The sequence below is a fragment of the Corvus cornix genome, chromosome 8 (genome assembly GCF_000738735.6).
Source record: "Corvus cornix cornix isolate S_Up_H32 chromosome 8, ASM73873v5, whole genome shotgun sequence".
NCBI classification, from domain to species: Eukaryota; Metazoa; Chordata; class Aves; order Passeriformes; family Corvidae; genus Corvus; species Corvus cornix.
This window is the reverse complement of record NC_046338.1, coordinates 21077840-21100157: the sequence shown is the minus strand read 5'-3', so window position 1 is coordinate 21100157 and position 22318 is coordinate 21077840. Positions and strand designations below refer to the sequence as shown.

The 22318-nt window shown below is 38.4% G+C and overlaps 1 protein-coding gene and 1 long non-coding RNA gene across 4 annotated transcripts in view; one reads left to right on the top strand and one right to left on the bottom strand.

Moving 5' to 3' along the window:
- Nucleotides 1–4597: 4597 nt before the first annotated feature.
- The window catches only part of LOC109951021, a 35820-nt gene continuing 18099 nt past the window's right edge, over nt 4598–22318 (top strand). For 2 of the 3 annotated variants that reach the window (XR_002273541.2, XR_002273539.2), the window contains exon 1: nt 19061–19172. This is a non-coding gene — a long non-coding RNA (uncharacterized LOC109951021). Of the gene's footprint in view, nt 5318–19060; nt 19173–22318 lie in introns of those variants that run through there. The other variant, XR_005602440.1, reaches the window with a different exon arrangement.
- NTNG1 (netrin G1) overlaps nt 12597–22318 on the bottom strand; it is a 150784-nt gene continuing 141062 nt past the window's right edge. Inside the window, 2 exon segments of the mRNA XM_039555673.1 lie at nt 12597–12662; nt 12665–12840. Of these exon segments, the coding sequence (XP_039411607.1) occupies nt 12612–12662; nt 12665–12840 (227 nt within the window). The 3' untranslated portion in view covers nt 12597–12611.

Here is a 22318-nt window from a genome sequence, read left to right as displayed (position 1 = left end):
TAAAGACCAAAGACTTTGCTTAGATTTATTTAAAACTCTCATCCCTTCCTGTTTTGTTCTAAGACATGATTAGGAATAAAGTGCACAGTGCCAGTTCTGTCACTGGATGCAAGGACTTGGAGTTCGGCCTCTTGTCCTTTGAGTCAATGGCCCCACTGTCTTCAGCTGGGAGTGGAGCAATGTGAATAATCAGTCTGCAAATGCAACCAACGTGTGATGTTAAGAAGGCTTTATAAATACTACCTCCACTTGCTCAGCACCATTGAAAGACGTTTATAAAGTTCTAAGGTGTATCAGAAGCAAGATGTTTTTCTAGATTGTGCAGGGGAGGAGGAGAAATTGTTGTTTGTTTGGGGGTTAGTTCTTTTGAGTTTTGGAAGACCTGCTCCTTCGTAAGCATTAAGCAAGCAAGACTCACTAACCAGAACCTGACCTGCTCCCAGGAGTAGTGGTGTGCGGCAAAAAATTTAGGGGCTAAACTAAAAAAACTTCTACTTTGATGAATTACTTAAATCATACACCTACAGTTGACTCTGTCTTTAAAGATTGCCTTTGTTCTGCTTGTCTGAAGTCTATGCATTCCATTTTTCCCAGGTTTTGTTGTTTTGCTGCTTTGACTTGAGCCTCTGCAGAGACTTGCCTTTCTGTATGTGAAAAATTCCTAGCCCAGTGTGACAAGATTCAAGGATATGTCAGTTAAAAGTAACTGAGGATATGTGTTATGTCTTGAAATGTGTCACAGAGTTTGAAGGCATCTATGTGGTAAAGAAGCTTGCACTTTTAGACACAGATAATACAGAAAGAAGGTGGGAAAACTACAGGTAGACACACTGAAATCTTGCCATGTTGGTAAAATACAGAGCCTGGACGGAATAGGAGCTTCAAAGAAATGGAAGATGATCGTTCCCATGTAGTGCAGACTCAAACTGATGACTCTTTACAACTTTTAGTGTAATTTATGAAACAGTTGTAGGTTTTTGAGTCCTTTTGTAAATGAGTATGTTCATCAAATCCTCATCAAATGAAGGTTTACATATGTTAATAACTGGTGAAGTGAGAGGGACTTTGAGGCTATTTGCTTCTCAGGCACTTGATAATTTTGATTTATACTATTCCTTCTTAATTTAGTGTTAGTCATGAAGCAGCCTGGGGGACACCGTCACCTCCAACAGAGATTGTTTGGTGTTTGCTCACAGTGTGTGTTTGTTTGGGTACTGGTTTCCTAATAATACAGCAGCCAGTTCCTATGCTGGCTAAGATACAGAGAATATGAATGAATTTGAGACCCTTGATTTGAATCATTTTATCTCAAGTCCATTTAGTTCACTTAGTCGTGGAGTCATGACAAATTAGGCTGGAAAGGAGAAGGTTTCATATATCAGCCTAACAACCTGAAATGTCATTATTTTTTTCCTTGTGTTCTCCTGAACCCTTGCTGATTTTGTACTGCTGCATGTGTCTATCTCTATTCCTTGTTCTCAGTGGATGCCAAAGACATCCTAGGAAGACTTTTACCAAATTTTAAGTGTTTCTGTAAGAAAAATGATGCGGTTTTAACAGCATGTGCAGGTATTTGTAGAAAAGCAAATGTGTTTCCCTCTTGGCTGTTTAGTTGTCTGTAATAATAATGTCATAAATAAATAATGTTTCCGTGAGGGAGAAGAGGAGATGTTTATCAGATAGAATACATGCCAGTTAGGATAACTCTGAACAAAATGTTAACACGGATTAAACAGGAAAACATGCTGCTGGCAAACAAATTGGTGAAAACAGCTTCAGCTAGGGAGTTCCTTTCTCTGTTGGATAGAAATGGTGCCTGCCATACAGACCAGCATCTTAAATTAAGATATTTGTCACCAGAACTGCTGGGTCTGTGGAAACATTCAAATGAGAATAAATTTAAGTGCTGAAATAGAATAATGCACAATAAATAGTAAATGGAACTGACAAATGCTGCAGATTATAGTAGGATAAGAGAGATAATGCCTAAGGGATTACTTTTTCTTTTCCTGAAATTATTTTTCAATCTAATTTAAAACCTGATTCTGTTTTGTTGAAATCAAGGTGAGGCTTTCCTTTGCATTTAATGGATTCTGGAACAAGTTGTTAACGAATGCAAACTGGTCAGTCCTTGGAGAATGAAATGTCATTGTTCACAGAATAGATGCACCATTTACACTGAAGTTCTGGGTTTTCTCAGAATGTTTTGTAAGTCTGTTTCCTCCTTCTCTGAGGCCTCGTTTTGAGATATGCAAGGTTAGCTAATCTTCATTTCACTTGCCCTTGGCTTCCTTTGCTAAGATTGACAGCTGGGGAAAAAAACCACTGATAGCTTTTGTTATCAGCATGCACATCTCCATTAGCAGCTGTACTAAGGCTGTTGACTAATTGCCACACAAGAATTACCACTCATAACTGAAGTCTCCTGAAATAATGACAAAGCCATGTCTGTCTCTTTGGTTTTTGTGTTTTGGTTTTTAAAGCTGTAGAGGGCTGGATGACCAAGAGCATACAGCTCACAAGTCACACTGCCTCAGAGCAATCCTACCTCATCTTAGCCACTGTAAGCCATTTGAGGAAAATGAAGTTGGCAGTATAGATTAGGAAGAAAAAAATACAGGAAGGAGGACTTTGGTGTTATTAAAGTACATGCTTCAAGTTCAGCACGTGCTTACACTTCATTTTTTAATAGGGTTACCATCCTGAGCTGACTTCCAGTTCAGTCTTTGACATGTGTTACAGGAATTTTACATTTTCAGTTTGTCTCCCTTCTTTTGGAGACATTTTTTTGCTTAAGAGTTGGGACATTTTTAATATCAGTATATGGCCTAGTAATAGGAAATAGGAAAGCATGTAAAAATTCCTACTACAGAATCAAATGGATTACTCTATGATTATCTGGTTATTTATTTATGTACTTTGTCAGCCCATTGAGCTTGGTTCAAAACACAGGAAAAATCAGGTATTTAATACAATTAATGCTTATTGGCTAAATAATATACATTTTTAGAACAGGAAGAGAGAAAAGAGTGGCAAGGCAATGTTTGAAAGCAGCAGAAGAAAATACAGACACATTGGAGATAGCTGAATTACAAAGAAAGTACATTCCATCAGTTGTTCTCTATTGGCTTGAGGGTAATCTCTGCCATATTACAACGTACTGATTTATGGACTAATTAGTTGTACAAAACAAAAATATTTAGAGAAAATATTTCTCTCAAGCAGTCAGGAAACCAACTAAACAATAGGAAAATGGGTTTTGTGTATTAAAAAATTAAATTCAATATATATTTATGAGCCTATTCAAAATGTAGAGTCTTTCTGCTACCAGATTTCCAGTAAGCAAGAAATATCTATGTATCAAAATCTAATTGGGTCAGGATCTAGATGTTTTTAGAAGAAATTAAATGCCTAAGCTATAGGGATTTCAAGCTACAAAAGATATTATATGTATTTATCAAGTCATAGTATTATCATTATGTGAGCTCTAATATACCCAGTTAAATAAAAATCAGGTGGGGGGGAGGAAAGAAACCCTGTAACAATCTCTTTATTTTGGAAGAGAATTGTAGTGCTCTACTGTTTTTCTGTATGCATGTCTTTTAATTTATCAGACTGTTAAAATGCTTCCAATTACTTTGACTCATATACATCCCTTCACAAAACAGTAATTGTGGTTTCCTTCTAGCTTTGAACTGAAGTGCCAAAGAGAAAAAACTGAACCAGCAAAATCACATGTGTGAGTTAAATCACAACATTGAAACTCCAGTGTTTTGGGAGGTGTAATGTAAAATAGACTTGGATGGGATAATCTGAAGTGAGTGGGTGGCAAATACATGCAGATGGGAGACTATTTAACTTCAGATTTGTGTAATTTGGATGGAGTAGGGAACTGTAGGTCTCAGTACTTATTGCAGTGGACGAGGTGTCAGAATTAATCTCTTGTTCTGTAACTGAATTTGTAAGTCTCTCAGCATCTTCAGGCTTCAGTCCCTATGAATAAAATGGAAATAACATGCTTCCCTGCTTTGCAGTAGTGTCATGAGGCTAACCTCAGTAGAGTCTGGGAGATATTCTGATGTTAGATATTGTCAGTAAACGAGAAAGCTGTCAAAAATTGTTCAGCACTCAATCTCTACATAGTTTAGTCATCGTTCCTTACATCCTACTCAATGAGCGAATTGTAAAAGTCGTTGTGCCTCTACCAGATCTGGGAAGGCAAAAGAGCACTGCCAAGACTAATTCATAGGTACCAATCCACCTACTTAGTGCCCGTGGGAGATCTGCAGAGCAAAGGAAGAAATATAATTTATGAGGGCATAGAAAAAACTCTGACATGAGCGAAGAAAGCAAGCTAGAGTATGGCAAAAGAAAGCAGTATAATAAATACAACTACCAGGGTGTTCTACATGCCAGTTTTCCCATCCTTCCAAGCAACAGTAATTAGAGGTAAGAGCTGTTAACAAGACATGCATTTGAATGAGTCAGTGCAGCCATCCAGGGCCTTTCAGCCCCTTGTTGTGCGTAGTGACTGCAGATGTCAAGAGAAGGTCTGGAGGGAAAATACTCGCTTCTGAACACATTTAATTTTCTATGTCCTCATAAGAATTACTTCTAGAGATGTCAGACGTGTGTGGCAAAGAGCAAATGTAACTGCTGGCATTACACAGATCCTGGCAAGGGGATTCTTCCTGCCCTGAGCTTATTCTGCTGTGGCCTGATGTTGCTGCCTGTTCAAGCTTCCCTTCCCCCTCCCCAAGACAAGCCAGGACTTGCCTCTGCCACGTGCTCCTGAACTCCTTTGTTCCAAGCTGGGCAAAACCAAATGTAACTCAAACTCTTTAGCAGTGTCTGATTGGGCGGTCACCAGTCCTCCTCTTAGCCCTTCTCCGAATAAAAGAAGGACCCAAGAGGGGGCCTGCCCTCTTTGGCTTGCATCTCTTCTGCGAACATCTTGTCTCTGTTTCTGTTTGAAAGCTTCTAGTTGCAGGAATTGGCAACTGAAGACTGTGTTTCTCCCTCTTGCTTCCACTGGTGGTATCAGTTCTGCAGCTACTATTGCTGATTTTAGAGCTACTGAAATGCTGGATTGCCCGTGCTACCTCTCTAGGCTGCCCGAGTCTTTCTAAGGCATTGAACTACGAGCCTAGCCGGTAAAAAGCTGTGAGTATCTCCACAGCCTGAGCCAGGCCTGTGATGTGTTGAAAAGCGTCTGCTTCATGAACATCTGGACTAGATGGCCAGATCCGTGCTACATGCACAGCTGGAGCAAAGACAAAGCAGAGGTGGTGCTGATGGGCCTGGGCTCTTCCAGCAGGTAAGTGAGCAGCGTATCACCTGGACAGAAGGTGAAATCCTCAAGTGAAGACTGTGTGAGGCTCAAGTCCTGCAATTTCCAAATCAGTGATTACAATGCTAATTTCTGTGCCTACAGATTTATGAGAATGTATGTAGTACCTAAAATTGCTTTTCCTCTGAGATTCTAGCATATTTTTAGTGTGGGCACAGTTTATGTTCTCTTTCTTTTCCTTCTTTTGGTGTTGGGTTTTCCCCTAATATTGTAAGTCTTGATAAAAGTGGACTTTTTTCCTTTTTGCTTTGGATTCCAATACCTTTCATATGTACTTCTGTTTGGGTTGAGGTAAAATTTGTGTCTGATTGGTAGTGAGAACTTCTTTAGTTCTACTTCATCTTGATCTTGCTGGCCTGCATCTTCATTAACCTGTTTCTGCAGTGTGGGCTCCAGCCTTCATTTCCGTGTATACCTTTTTAAGTTTCTACACCGTGAAGCTGAAGACTTTTAATATTTGAATTTCATTTCTGGTGAATGCTTTTTAGTTCTATGAGATGAGCAAATCTCAATTTATATTGTCATTATGTTTTAGCTTACTGGGTTTCGGCATACGTAGCTTTGGGCATGTATTTAGCAGGTCTGTTTTGCAAGAAGAATGTAATAGACTTATTATGCATAAGGTCAGTAAAACCAGCAACAAGTAAACAATAAAATAAGTTATTTTAGTACTTGTCTAAATTTATTAGTGCATTTTTGTAAATACATTGAATTCTCCTGCAATTAAGATGACTAATATTAAGTTTTAGGAAATAATTTATGAGATATCACAATAGTTAAAAACATGATTTCTATAATTAATTTATCAACCACTCTATGTTGTTTATTCTCATTAAAACACCGGTACAGAAATACTATCTTCTTTATGACCTTGGTGTTCATAACCCTTAATGAAGTTAAGAAAGAATGAAGTTACATAAAAATAGTTACCGGTTCAGGCAAGGAGTAATTTCACACCATTTGGCATACATCTGTTTTGTCTTGCTTGTTACTTGTGAGAACAAATTTGGTTTGATCCTCATTATAAAATGAGGAGGTGTGAAGTTGTATTTTCTAATTAGTAATATAGGTTATGCATAAAAATATTGTATTATGTGTATACTAATGCTATACATAGTGGTTGTTGTAACCAAATCTACCAAGAAGTTTTCAGTACTCTTGTAGTGTAACACTTCATTCATATTCAATGTGCTGTGAAGCTTGAGCATGGTGAAATTTGTTCCTTGACTTTGCCAGCTGCTTTTTGGGTTGTTTCAGGCAACTTCATTTACCTCTCTGAATCAGTTTCTTCATCTCTGTTAAAAGATACCTGAAATATCTGAATATTTATAGACTGTAGGGAATAAAAGTCTAACCCTATTGTATCTTCTCTGAGGGTTTTTGAAGCATCTCAACTGTGATAAATAGAAGTGCTTTTACTTTGAGTGTCATTAGAATCTTGTAAGAATGACTTAGCCTTATATTTTATTTAGTTAGAGCAAGCAAATTCATCTTTTCATGCAATGTGTTTGCAGAATCTAGTCAAAGGGACCCAAACCTTTAAAGGAGATTTTTTGGCACTGTCAATTGCAAACAACTAATATAGGCAGCACCCATCAATTTTGCATCTACAATTATTTGCAAGTGCAAAGCAAACCATGTTCCCAGTAAATGTACAAGGCTTGAAATGCTTCCATTTATCTGTTCAGGTAACACTGAATACAGTCACTGAGAGATGTGAAACAATCAGCTAGATCAAGGCTTCTTAGAACAGGGGAACTTAGAATATGCCTTACAGAAATTGTCAGAGTAAGGGCCTGAATGATCTACATCTCATCAGGTGTTTTTGGTAGTTTTGTGGAGGAATGGTGTTGCACTTCTGAATGCAGAGAATGTGTTAATCTCAAAACAGCTGATGTCCTAACCAGAAAAATTTATTTAAAAAAATCTGTTCATTCAGTGGAGCTGAATCAGAATCAGAGATTTTTTTTCTTTTTTTGTTCATTCATGAGAAGTGATGTTCATATATATAAATGTTAGAATTTACTTATTTGTTCTTGGATGTCACAAGTACCTGCACAGAGTACTCAGGTGAAAATGACACTATATGAGAAATGGAAAATACTCATCCCAAACCAGACTCATTTTCTCAAAACAGACAAGCATAGCCTCAGAAGCTACCTCTGACCCTCTTTTCCCAGAAAACATTGCTATTCCTTCAGTTTCTCAACAACAGTGTGCTTCTAGTACAAGAAGTGTATTTCCAGTGACATCAGTAGACTTGAGCAGCAGCTCCATTGGGCAGCACTGTGTACTTAGGAGGTGTCTTAGCAACTGGAACTGGAACAAGCACATCTGTAAACACAGATGCCAAGGCTTCGATGGGGGAGTGATGCCTGGCATGTCCCAATGTGAGATGTGCCCCTGCTGCCAGGGCCAACACTCTGCTGTGGTGCTTTCTCTTACCAGGCTGGCACTTTGATTTTCTGCCTGCTGTGGGACTCCCATTCACTGCATTCCATGGTGTGATCTTTATCCCAGTCCTCCTCAGAGATGAGCACTGGATAGCAATGTATGCAGAAAGTCAAGCCTGAAGCCTTTACAATCTGTTTAGGTCTCGATTGCATAAATTAGTCTTTGTACTGTTTGAGGCTGTGAATTATCTCAAGCAGTATTTCATTGTCTGTGTGTTTGTGTCTGTATAGATAATGACGGTCAGAAAAACAATAAAGGGAAACATATGCTTTGTACTGGAATTTTATCTGTTGCATATTATGGCAAAAATGGAGAACATACTGCATGTCTTAGAGAACATACTGCTCTGGTGATGAACTTTCATTTCATTAAATGAAATGCACCATATGGTGCAAAATGCTGCTGTTCTTTGTTTTGCATATACTTATGTCCTCTTCTTTCTGATACTGTGAGAGGGTGGGAAAGGTGTATTGTTGGTTAATATAAAATTTCTAATTTGTAATACTCGATCTGCATTGTAGTGGATAGATGTTTGCATCCATAAATAATTAAACTTACAATTTTTGTTGGGAATTAATTGATTACGTCTTAATATTTACATCTGTAAGTTTGCATTTGCAAGGACAAACATGAATGCTAGGCTGAAGGTTGCCTGAAAATCTGGTCTTGCATATTCTATGAAAAATATTACTCACATTTCTCACAGGTGAATAAACTGCATGCATGGATGAATCTAGTTAATTCAATGGTTTAATAAACCTAGAATCCCAATGAGGTTATAACAAATCCCCCTGACGTCTTGGAGTTATGAGAAAGATGTATAAAATTATATGCAAGCAGAAGAGCTCTTTCTAAATTTGAGGAGTCTTTTGCACATTATTATTTTGTTCTGTTCACTACATGAAATAACTTCTCACCTGTGGCTCAGTCATGATAAAGTATTAGATCAATTATTTTTTGAGGGCAATATCTGGGGTCAATTTGCATGTGACTAGATTTTTCTTCCATCTGGATAGTTTTGAAGCAGGTAGGACGAAAACAGATGCCTCTCTCTTCCCTGTGAGAAAGATGGCTGGTGTGAAGTGAAAATTTCTGCAGTTTGCTTGTCAGGGAGCAGCACCTTGCAGTCAGGTGCCCCATTTTCAGATGTTAAACACTTGTGGGTCCTGGATCAGAACCAATTCTCTAGGTATAAAACACAGGAATAGCAAGTTGACTAGGACTGACTGATTTAGCAAAGCAACTGGAACTAATAGAACTGAATAAATCCAATGATGAATGCTGGTTTTATGGTCACTGTACTCTGAACTATCATCTGGACAACTAAGCAGTCTAAAGCCTGGTCAGTTCTTGAATGCTACACCTTCGAGGAAAGAAATATCAGACAGAAAATCATAATTCCATCGTAGGTTTGTTTTGCTGCATTTTGATACAGAACCAAAATCCTAGGCTAAGGATTGAGTTGGCCTTTTTCAGTATCATGAATGTGGTGTTATTTTACAGGCATTCACAAGGAGAGGATACCCATTCCAAGAAACCAAAATATGTGGGAAGGGGTCTATATTTTCTGGTGGAAAATAAAGCAGACACTGCAACTGCATGTTGCCATGCACAAATCCTACTGCATGCTCAGGAAAATGAATCTGTTGTTCTTCACAGCTTCTGAAATGGGGAATGAATTTTGCCTTAATTTTACACTGAATTAAGTAAAAAAATGCAGGTAAAGCAATGCTGAGTACTGTAAATCTCTCTCAAAGATGCACTCATAATTTTAGAAATATACTTGGAATACAGTAGCAGAAACTTACACTCAGATTTTCATTTAGTAAAGTTCTGTGGAGTTTGGAGGGAAAAATAATGAAGCTGAAGAAAAGGACTTTTGATAAGATTTTCCACTGACTGTGCTCCTGTATAAAATTGTAATTTTATTAATAGGTTAGGGAGGATAAAATGCACAAAATGGTAGCTAAATACATGGAAAACCATATACTCTGCCCTGGTTTAGAAGATCCTAAGTATATGAAATTGAAATGTAGCTGAGTTGATTGTGATCTTATATTCATTATACTTCAGCACTGCTGGCAGAATCCTTTCTAACCAAATGTGCATAACATGCTTACTTAGCACTTCCACAAAGCCTTGAGTTTATAATGACAATTAAAGCACATCTTTTCCAATAATTACACAATCTGGATTTGGTCTGTGGTAATATAAGAAAATTTAAATTCTCCATTTTAATATCAGAAATCCACTGAATTACAGGTAGTTTCCCATTCTGCATGTCACCTGCATTAGCATTTATATTCCTTCTTGAATCTGCTCAATGTACATTTCTGTTTATTGTCATGAATACACTTCTAAAATATACCTGCAGTCTCGTGTAGGCCATGGCTGGGACCCAGCAAAGGACTTCGTTTATCTCTGCCTTATCTCATTTACCTCACAAACGAGGGCAAGTGTGAACAGCAAACTTTCTACATGACGAAGGGTCACGGTGACAGCCTGAAGAGGCAGCAGCTTGATGTCATCAGCATCTTCATAGTATTCTTTTAGAATCCTGCTTCTTTTTAGAAATGAAGACCCGCTTTTCCTACCCACTTCTGGAGGCTGGGTACTGTCCTGCAAAACTTGCTTCCTCAGCAGAAAGAGGTTTTCCAAGAAAGCAGTGCCCTAAATTCTGCTGTTCACCATTTGAAAGAGGCAGCCAGGTAGAATTTATTTCTCTCAGGAATTTTTCTTTTGCTGATTAATTGTTTTCCACACTAGGCTATTATGTTGGTAAAATATTTATAACCATTATGATGAAAATTGCTAGGAAATGAATTCACACAGTCCTGCTACCTTTAGATTTTTTTTTTTTTTTTTTTTTGCCAGGACTTCCAAACACTGCTGTGGTTTTGGCTTGCCTCTCTAGTCTTGCTATTCTTTTCTGTCACACTCAGTAATTGGCCTAATAAAAGGCAGTAACAAGAATTTATTACACCTTGGGCGATACTTGAAACAAACTTTATTTGCTGGAGCAGCACTTTTTGTCTACTCGCTGCTGTATACTTTGACAGTCCTTCTAAATATTAAATCTGACTTTATTAAAAGTTAAATCTTGGTGCTTTTTTTTGTGATTGCTGCTGTTTTTGCAGTTTCTTAACCAGACTAGTAAATATATAAACATATCTTTTAAATGAAGCTTTTGGAGAAACAATATGAGCTGTGGCTTCATCTGCTTATTGCCAGAATCCACAAAAAAGGTATGAATTAAAGACCAGCTTCTATGATACTTTGTTAATTTAGTTTTGCAATAATGCTTATGATTAATTAAGAGAACAAAGATGAGAACTATTCAACTTTTCATACCTTTTTCAGCGTTGGGATTTGATGAAATCTTCCTCAAGCAAATGATTCCCTTTACCTTTTAAGTTTGCAGAAATGATAGCAGTAAAATTCAAGCCAGGCTAGATTGTTACGATGTCATTTCCACTTTTGAAGCTGGGTTTCTTCCACATAGCAGATGGTAAAATCATAAACTTTTTTTTGTTTGTTTGTTTTCTAAAAAGGCCTTAAGAAATAGCAATACGTCATCCTGGAACTGTTTATGCAGGATTTTTTATTCTTTGAAATCTTCCAGTGTTAAAGCAACAAGAAAACATTTATAATGTCCTTTGGTGGAATCTTATTACACTTGTTATATATGTAAACTGATATTCTTTGATGCCAGCACGTTGCCCATACAGAGAAATCTCTGCACAATTAAATGAAAGGAAAAAGAAAAGGACTAAATAAAAAGTAATAGTTTTCTCTTATCTGATTAGAATTAAATACATTAATAAATTGTCTGGTAACACAAATAGGCAATAATACAAAAAATCTACATTGTACATTATTTCAAGAAAAATAACTTCATTTGAATACAAAAGGATAAATACACTTTTTGTCCTATAGCCACTCTTGTACAGTAGGTGAACACAGCATCTTACTGATGCAGTGCTGCTAAGGTATACAAGGATATGACTGGCTTGAATTTTATTGAGGGGGCTGTTACACATGTGCATCACTAACATCAGACAAAGAAATCTTTCAACCAACGAGGGTTACAGAGCAACGTTCACTAAAGCACAGGTTGGAAAGGATTTGGGGACTGAAGCAGGCCAATATGGCAGCTTTTACAGATTTCCTTATACCCACAATGCACTGACAGCAAAGAATGCCTTGGTTTGGTCTGTCCACACACCGGGCGGAGGTACAGTAGCGCGCCGGAGAGGAGTAGCAAATGTTGGAATTCCCTTCCCGTTCCGGGGGCTGTCAGAGCCGTTTGTCCTGCAGCCAGCGCTGACTGATTTGGCAGAACAGGCAGCTGCCAGCGTCTCTCGAGCCAGAGGTGAACAGTCTTGACCCGCAGCCCTGTCCGTAACTGAGTGATATGGCTTAGTTCAGTTCGGCCTTCTTAGTTTGTATGTGGTTATTTTTACTCTTTTTCCCGTTTGGGGCTCCAGCAGCGAACGCCGGGGTTCCGTCCCGTTCCCGTGGGCACAGCGCCGTGCCCAGGCCGGTGCCGTGCCCGGTCCGGTGCCGTGCCCAGGCCGGTGCCGTGCCCGGTCCGGTGCCGTGCCCGGTCCGGTGCCGTGCCCGGTCCGGTGCGGTGCCCGGTCCGGTGCCGTGCCCGGTCCGGTGCCGTGCCCAGGCCGGTGCCGTGCCCAGGCCGGTGCCGTGCCCGGTCCGGTGCCGTGCCCGGTCCCGGTGCCGTGCCCGGTCCGGTGCCGTGCCCAGGCCGGTGCCGTGCCCAGGCCGGGCCGCGCCGGCAGCAGGCGCAGCCTCAGCAGCGGCCGAGCGCCGTGGCCGCCAGCAGCGGCAGCAGCAGCAGCAGCGCGGCCCGAGCGCCGGCGGGCCCTGCCCCGAGCTGCGGCTGCAGCCGCCCGGCTCCCGCTCGCACTTGAGCTTCTCGCACAGGATGCCCGTGTAGGCCGGCGGGCACTGGCACCGCACGTTGTTGATGCAGGTTCCTCCGTTCTGGCAGTGCAGCAGTTCGTTGTCACACACGTTTGCTGCAAGATAGCAGGGGAGGGGGGAAAAGAAAAGAGAATAAATGTAAGTTCATCTACAGGAGAAACTGCACGAAAACCAGAATTGAAGCTCCACCTCCCTCCTCTTCCTAAGACATATGAAAAGGGGCCGTGCTTTTACAAATATTCGATTTTTTTTTTCTTAAGGCTGTATTCTTGGAAAACCATCTAATTCACTTAAGACCACCAACTATGATATTAATTAATTTTATATGAAGGACTGTTTAATAATGAAATAATAAGAATATTAATACATGCCTTGTGCTAATGTCTGCATCTTTATAGTTACTACTGAACTGGAACTGTAGGTGGTGTGTGTTACTTGAAAAGGGCAATGTATCTAGAGCTTCTGGAAACCATGAACAGTGGGTAAAAATGCAATATGGCTTTGCTGAAGTAAAAAGATTTGCATGAGAGGGCAAGGTTTTATAATCAAGAACTGCGTGTATTATTGATCTGAAAAAATTGTGCAAAAAAGATAAGGCAAGCACAGGCAGGAAATTTAGCATGCTGTTGGATGGGGATTATATAATATAGACATCTGGAAATAAAAGATAATGTTATTTCCATTATAGATCAACTATTTCATCCTAATTAGATTTGGTACTTTGGTACATGGCATCTTAAAGCTATCTTCGATATCGTAGGTATTGTAGCCTGATAATAACTTCAGAAATCAGATTTGACAAGAGAGTTAAGAGAAAATAATACAGGCAAAACTTTTAGAGCTGCATAATATTATATTATTTGAAAAGCTGACAGCTTTACTTTGTATTGCTTAATATCAATTGAAATATTTCATGGGTGAAAATGTAGAGGTATGAGCAATGTACTAATTAAATGTGTCAACCAGTGTTTTATTTCAGATGATATCACTAGTGGATATGTGCTGGATTACGGCTCTGCCTTCCACAGGAGAGGCAATTTTAGTAAAGAACTTGCACCTACGATCTAGGCAGAAGGTAACAGTAAAAAATTTAACTTAGATAATTAGGGAAGAGATTATTTGGTTTAGAAGCAGACTTAACATCATAGGATGTTTATGTATACCTTAGCCTGAAAATACCCTAAACAATTCAGAATAGAGAAAGTATTGGTAATTTTATCTTAAACATTACTGTTTATTGCTACAAAGAAGTATAGTTTCGCAAATATTAATTTACTTATTTTTAAAAGCAGTCCAAATATCACGAGAACTACAATTGAAATAGTCCAAGTTCTTAAGTGGTGTAATTTTACATAAATTTGTACAATTTTGTGCACCAGTAACCTCACTGGTAATCTTTTCTGTCCTGGCTTGCTTTCAGAAAAATAATTTTCTCACCCTAGAAGGTCTCTCCAAAGACTGCTTTCTGATGTTCTGCATCCAAGTGGGCCGAGTAATGCAATATGTTGGAAACTTGTAGATGCAATTGAGAGGGAACAGTAAATCTTTTTTTTTTAGTGATTCCTTTAGCAATCAAGGGTTTTTACTAAGAGCTGTGGATTTAATATCGTTGTCCAGTTTCTGAATTGCAATGGAAAAATTTTAATAGTAAGGTACAATAACACATTTTGTTGATGACCCTATGTCTGAATTTAAATGTTCTATACATACATTAGAAAAAAAGTGTAAGAAACAGTAAGTCACCACCAAATAAATGTGATGAGATTAACAACCCAGAAAATATCACGGTAACAGGCAGAAAAAATTAACTGTATTTTTAAGTCAATATTTGCATTGCATCTCTTATAACTGAGGCTATGTATCTTTGAAGTCGAATTTATTATTCATATTGTATATATTTAATCATCTCAAGATGCAAAATTAAAGTACTTTATCTGATGGTACAGCTACTGAATCTGCATGTTCTAGACTACTCATTGCTGGGATGCTTCCTACAGTTCAGGCAGTGCAAATTGGGAAATACCTGCCCTATCAATACAGAGCCTTGTTTACCTTGACAAACTCAGTGGGAGTCAACAGTTCATTAAATACCACTTCTTAAACAGCAGAGGAGATGTTTCACTTCACATTTTGCCTGGAATAATTTATCCAAATTTTCTCAAATATTAAGTCAACCATAGTTTAAAAAAATTATTATAAAACAAATATCTTTCCTATTTTAAAATTTATTTTGCAGACTGTAACCTGTTATTTTAGGAGGCTCTTAGCCCAGATCTGATCTGTAGTTACAGGTTGCTGGAGATGGGTGGCTGAAGGGGTGTTTTGCTCCACACTGACTGCTCTGCCTGACACACTCATGCAGACTGCTACTGAAGGCCTCTAAAGACAGCCATTTACAAAATTCTGGATACAATATTACAGATGCTGGTTTCTAAATCAGACCACTTCTTTCTCATTAGAAAGTTTTTGAAATGTGCTTAAAGAAGGGATGGATCAAAATCTTTATCATTATTCTTGCATGCTTTTAAATGTTTGCTCACAGGAATGCGGTAGATTTTATTGTTCTCAACAAAATACTGAATAGCTGAAAATTCTGGAATTGTTGATCTGGTATTGTCACAGCTTTCTTAATTTTGTGCTTGTATCTCTTTCTCTTGCATGCACACATATATGTACATATATGTATCATGTAGATAGCAATTGTGAGCTGAAGTTAAATGAAAAGATTTGTGAAGTGACACAAGTAAAAGACTTAATTCTGAACTCATCACGTTGAGGACTATTAAGACCTGTGTGGCTGAACTAGCTGTTGGTTTGCTGGCAGATCTTCCTTAATTAGAAGACAGGACATCAAACTGGTCACTTAAAAACCAAAACAGGTATCTCATTTGTTTTGGAGAGCTTTGCAGGCCTTTTTGAGGGGTATTTCTGAGCATAGTCTCCAGATCTGTGCTACCGCATGAAATGAAATATTTAAAGTAAACTAAAGGAAATAGTTTTAAAGTTGTTCTCATAATTCATCAATTTACAAGCTAACTATGGTCTGGTTATAGGATGCTTAAAACACTGCACAAAGGAAACAGAAAAAAAGGCACATGCAGAAATGGATTGCTATTTGGATGTGTATTTGGAGCTTTGCTGTCCTTGGGGCTACCTCCCCCTTCCCACCCAACAAACCTCTGCAATTAGTGAGAGATATTAATAAAATAGTGATGACTCTTTTTTAGGGTAATAGCTCTGTGAAGGATGGCAAAAGATGCCTTGCCATAAGTGACAAAATAGTCTTGATTTTTAATTGCAATGCTGATACATTTAGGAATGGAATAAAAAAGGAAAACAAGGGGAAAATACCTGTCTTTGAGCTGGCTCAAGGGGTAGTCTTAGCCTTTCATAGATATGCTAGTGTTCCATAGAATTTATATTGGGTATTTAATGAAATGTATTGAGAGTAACACAGCAGTTGGACAAATGACTACTTCCCTCTTCAATGTTCAAATCTGAATAATACATGAAAATTCCTGAGTCTCTCCAAAACTCAGCTTTAATATCTTTGCAGCTTCTTGAAAGAAAAGAGTTAGACAGCTCTGGCTTGATTTTAGTTCTGAAGCAGCAATGGAGACAGGGAAGCACAAATGCTTGCGTTGTTCTCTTCAGGCTGGAGGGGCACCTCAGGCAGAGCCTTGTGCTCTTGGCTTAAGGTCTTTCTGGTTACTGTGTCTGGGCAGCTGCAGGGTACATGCCCAGGGCTTTAGGTCTGCCTGCTGCCCAGACAGAAAAACAAGATGCTACTGAACTTAAATACAGTTTCTTCTGCACTCCTATCTTTCCCAAAGGCCATCCAAGTGGGAAGAAAACAAAATTTGTACCTGTCTTTATGCTACCTTAATTTTGTACAGCTTGCCTACAGTAGCATCTTATTCAGGTAGGACAGGCTATTGTCACACTTTCTGAGCTGGGATAGATGGTGTTGTCTTTCTGCATCAAAATCTGGATTTATGATGAAATTTTCTTTGTGGGAACAACATAAAGATCATTAATGATAAAGTCACAGAAAGAAAAAAAAATCTTAGAGGTCCTTGCTTCCTTTCTTGAATTCTGAAGACTTAAATTTCAAACAATGTTTTCTACATTCGGTTTTATCACTGTTTTTCTTCAGTGTTTTCCTTTTGTGGCATCATTTGTTATCGCCTTCTCTCTCCCCTCTCTTTCTTTTAAAAACTATTCCTTCCCTTTTCTCCTTTTTGTCTCCCAGATCATGAGTACCACAATCCCTGGAGGTTGGTGGGTTGACAGCTCTGAATATATTACACAACATATTTGTCTGTTCTAAAGCACTGATGCAATCTTTACCCCTACTTCTGCTGCAGTGAATTTTCCATACTGTTTGTCGGTGGTTTTTGTGACTGGCACCACTGAATTTTTGACCTTGGATTCCATCTATTGTTCATAATTTTGAGAGCATGCAGGTCTCAAAACTGAAGAAATTATTCTTGCCTGTTTTTTCTCTAATGCATTTTTTTCCTTGGTACTTCTTATTTAGTAAAGAATATTACTGGAACTCATGAATGAGGAAGGTTTCAGCACACATGCTAACAGAATATTGTCTGTGCATAAGTGAGTAAAAACCCAGCATAATGAAACTCAGGTTTTCAGTAATGATGTTTATAGGTTGCTCCAATATATGCAGTGGTTGTCTATATATAGGCACTGAACAGCACATTGAAATGTCATGAAAAAATTGGGAGGTTTTGTCTCGCTGCATAAATAAGTTCAGTAAATCCAGGCCAAGCACAAGCGATTTCTTGTCAAATGCAGAATTAGTTCCTATGAATACTATGAGGAGCCTGTAACTAACATGCATTATTCTCTAAAATTGTGATCCTTTAATCAATAAATGGTAAAAACAATCTCAGAATATAAAAGAAATTGCATTGAATGAAGCTTGTGTGTATGCCTAATAAGAATGTGGGCATCTACACATACATATATAGCAAGAAAACCTCAGCAGTTGTGACAGTATTAGCAATATTTTTCCCACAATTTGTCAAATAGGCAGAAATGGAATTGGGGATTGCAAAACACTTAGTCTCATTCAAATGCAAAGGTGTGAAATTCTTTCCAGTTGTATCCAGCTGCATGTTCCAGTTGAACATAAGTGACTGCAATCAAAATATTGCAAATTGGCAGAGTCAGCGACAAGCATCTTCATTATTTGGAAAAAAATCCTAAAAATACAATATATACTTGCTGTGTGTTGAAGATCTCTATGTGGAACTCCACTGACTCATGAGATTTCATCCATATAGCATCATGTCCGGAAAGAGGATATAAGGGCGTGGGGAAAACAGAAGTAGTCAGGCTTCTCCTGAAAGGTTACAGCTACTGCTGTTACAGTTCGTGTTGCACAGCATATGACAAAACCTCAAGTTTTTATAGCTTAAGTATCTTATTCATTTGAATAACCAGTGAGTAATAACTGAGTTGAAGGCTTTGTCACTGAGATTTCTTCCCCTGCCTGTCTTCCAATTAGAAGTACTTACTTTATTCTAATTATTAGAATTCAATTTATTGTTACCATTTACATTACTGCTAAATGGCTTTAAAATGTTTTGCTACCATGAATATGTGTCAGCATTGATCAGACTTCTTCAATGGTTTTAATCCACAAACATACCTGATATGAAAAACAGCTATTGCTCTTATAAATGAGATATTCGTAATAATTTCTTTGTTTGGAAGTGCCACTAATTCAACATTTGCTGTAGTAGTAAAACTATCTTAGGATACTGTCAAATCAAGACAAGGTAGATACTTTGATAGCATGTAAAGAAAACTGGTTTGCACTTATCTACCAAAGCACATTCTTAAGTTAAGACTAAATAAATCACTGTAGACAAGTACAAGCCTAAAGCATATCTTACTGTGTCAAAATTATGGTCACAAAATGACAAACATTAATACAAAGATCTCTGGTGCAAAGTTGAAACAATGTTGTGATTAATTATATTGCCAGCAATACAAGGAAATAAACATTGACCGAGCGAGAGTAGTTTCTAAGGGCAGACATCTCCATCTTGACTTGTCTTAGAAATGCCTGTTAGAAGCACAATTGAAATGACACTTTTTCATCAAACCAGTTTTATTAAGTTATCAGAGAGTAAATGAATAGGGGAGTAATGGAGATACTGTGTTCACTTAAACTTTCCAGTAGAATTTTTAGATTGTTTGCCTGCATGTAATTTCTGATCTTTCTGCACAACTCTCAGTTCAAAGCTAAGCCAGTTCTAATCAAATTGCAGGTGAAGTGTTCAGAGTTTCTACAAGATGATGTAGCTGTTACTCAGAGTTCTGCCCAGCACACAGCCAGAGAATGGATGGTGATTCCTCTCTCCTGCAAATAGGCAGCAATTTATCCTAGCATGCATGGGTAAGCTTAGCTGATTGTCTCACCACTGAAAGTGCAAAATCCTTTACAGAATACGTGGGGTTTTTAACCATGATATGAGGATAGTAGAGGTAGAAAATTACTGTTTTTCACAGGTTGTCTGTGCTTTCTCATTTTTCATCTCTCTTCTTAATCTAAAATCCTTGGGTTTAATTAATAAAAAATAATGAGAAGAAATACATCTAACCTGTCAAAAGGACATGAGGGAGAGCTGAGTTTTGGAATTGATACTCTGACATGATAGCCATAGTAGCTTTGGTAGAAACGACACATGATGGTGTATTAAAATGGATGAAAACAAATGCAGATTTAGTCATCTAAAAATTATAGTTGAACTAATACCTTTCAATCATCCTTGGTTTTGGGAAATGAATGATTTAACCTTTCAGTTTTCTGATTTTGATGGTTCCAGTTTTATACTTCTGCAAAAGAGGATGATTCCCAAAGTGTGGGGAAGAAAAATTTCCCTATTCTTTTTATTGCTTTGCTTATGGAGGAGCACCACTGAATTGGTATGACCCTGATCATACTTTAGGGTAATCTCAGGAGAGCAATAAGCCACATCACAGCTTTAGTTGCTCAACAGGGACTACATGCCCCTATCATTCATATTCCACTTACAAAGCTGTAAGCTGCAGAGCCATTATTTCTATCTGCCTGGAGAAAAATGAACATTCTTACATGATCTGTCTTCTCTTTCCTTAACTAGGAAAAGAAGCAGTTGCAACTACAGAGTTGTTTGGTTTTTTTTAATATTGCCAACAGCAAGGTCAGGGTTTAGATGTAACCACTATCAATAAAAACTGGCTAAGCACAAAAAGTCCTCAGATGCAAAAGATGAAGTCCTCAAAAGGCCCTGTGAATGGTTGGAGGATGGGATTTGGTTCCCTAAATACAAGCAGCTACTGCCATTGGCCATGCCAGAAAGCATTTGAGACATGTACATGGAGCTGGCAGGTATGTCCAGGAGCTCTGGGAGATTTAACTGGGGAGCACTGGTGGGAGGCCTGGCAGGGGCTCCTGGGCCCTGCTGTGCTGGCAGTCTCTGGCTCTTGCAGCTTCCCCATGTGAGGCACAGCTCCCCTGCTCCAGCTGTGCACTGCAGGCTGTGCCTGACCCTGTGGTTGCCACCAGAGCTGCTCTGATCCCCTGGCCTGGGGGATTGTGTGCTGGGAAAGTCCCTGTCCTGCTGTCCCTCACCCCTTCTGTCCTGCTCCCGGCTCAGTGGCACTTTGAGGAACGCCCAGCTGCCACTGCTCCTTAGACATCTACGGCCAGTTCAGTCCTATCCAAAGAGCCGTCGGTGTGGCCTTGCCTGCACAGCAGCATTTTCTGCTTCATGCACAACAACAGGATTTTCTTGTAAGTTCCCAGGATCTGTGAAACAGACCTGCAACAAGTATTGCTTTTACAGAGCACAAAAACACAGGAGAAAGCCTGGAAAGCAAACCAAAGCAGGATCATGCAAAGGTCAGCAATTCAAATACATGATTATGAAGTATATAAAAGGTTAAATGTTCCTGCATCCTTGGCTGCTAAGGTGTTTGATTTGGAATAATGTTACAGACACAAAAGTATGCAAAGAATTTGTCTTTGTTTACAGAGAAAAAAGTTTCTTGTTCAGCTATTCTTCCAAATGAACACTAATTGAAGACTTTCAAAATCCATGAAATAGTCCCAAACTCTTAATACTTTATTTGGTAGCACAACCAGACAGATAATCACAACTGAAAATACTTCCCAATGATTTAGGGGCTTAGAATTATTCTAATAAGTATCTTCCTAAATTTTTTAGGGAAGAGGAAAAAGAGTTCGACAGAATGTGTTGTTGATGGCTTCTATTAATAGTCACTGCTGTTCTAAAGTTATTTGTGATGTAAAATAATTTGAATGTTGCAAACTTTCTTCTCACTACTTTGGCTTAAAGCCAAGTGCTTTAAGCAATTGGGTCCAATGGGATCTTTTGAACAACTGGTAAAAAATTACTGGAAATATATGTTATGATCAACTTCTGAACTACATAAACCAGCATTTGTAATGGAAACACCAGCAATCTTTAATTGTGACGGGTATGTCACTAAATGGAAGTGTGACTTACCAGCTCTTTTACAGTGACCACAAGGGAAGGTAAAGCTGAGTTTATATTTACATGTCGTTATGTATTCCTTCTGTGTGTATTTTTCAAAAGAAAGGTTTAAGTTATCAGGATAATGTTCTACTACAGGAGACCAAAACACCAGTGTGCAAAAAGGTAATGGTGTAGCAGCTCTCAGGAGATGAGCATTCAGAATTTATGTGAACATTAGTTACAATGCAAAGGTAAAGGTAAAACATTTACATAATTCCTACAACACCTATGAAGTGAGGGATGGGGGTTTTTGTTAAAGTAACAATGCTGGGAATCAGGAGATCTTCTTTCTGAATCTACATTGATTTATTGTTTTGAGTGTGGATGAAATGCTGCAGAGTGCTTTTGCTGAGCCAGCTCTAGAATGGGGATAAAAACACTGTCCTATAGGTCTCAAAGTTCTTCAGAGAAAAACTTGTTATTGCTAGTGAACAATGGAGAAGTTGATGCCAAGGAAAGTCAAATGAGTTGCCTGTGCAAACAAAAGGAGGGAATGATGCAGGTCCTGTGAATTCCTGCTCTGTTTACTAGATTGCACTGCTGATTAGATAAATGCAAGAGCAGAGCTGAATATTGTTTCCAGGGGAGTTTGCTGACAGCTTTAAAAAGGTTTCTAAACTATGAAGTTTAAAAAAGGACTATGCAATCTTGTCCAATTGTCATATGTGATTGCATAAGATGATTAATACTCTGACAATTAGAAATACCAATGTCATGTATCATATCTCCTCCTAATCTCACCAATCAGAACTTCAGCTGCTTCATATTCATACAGAAGGAGCACAGTAAAGATTTGCAAATTTTTTATCCTCTCTGCTTCATCTGACCTATAAAAATATTGCCTGTTATTGTCTATTTTTGTATGACAGTAAAATTGAAAAATTAATTCAACAGGCAGATTCTTGTATCATAATTCCTGCCTGAGATATACCAGATGATAACATGCTCTCTTGTGAGTGGGATTTAATTGGCGCAATGCTTTACTTTTCCACTCTTTTCA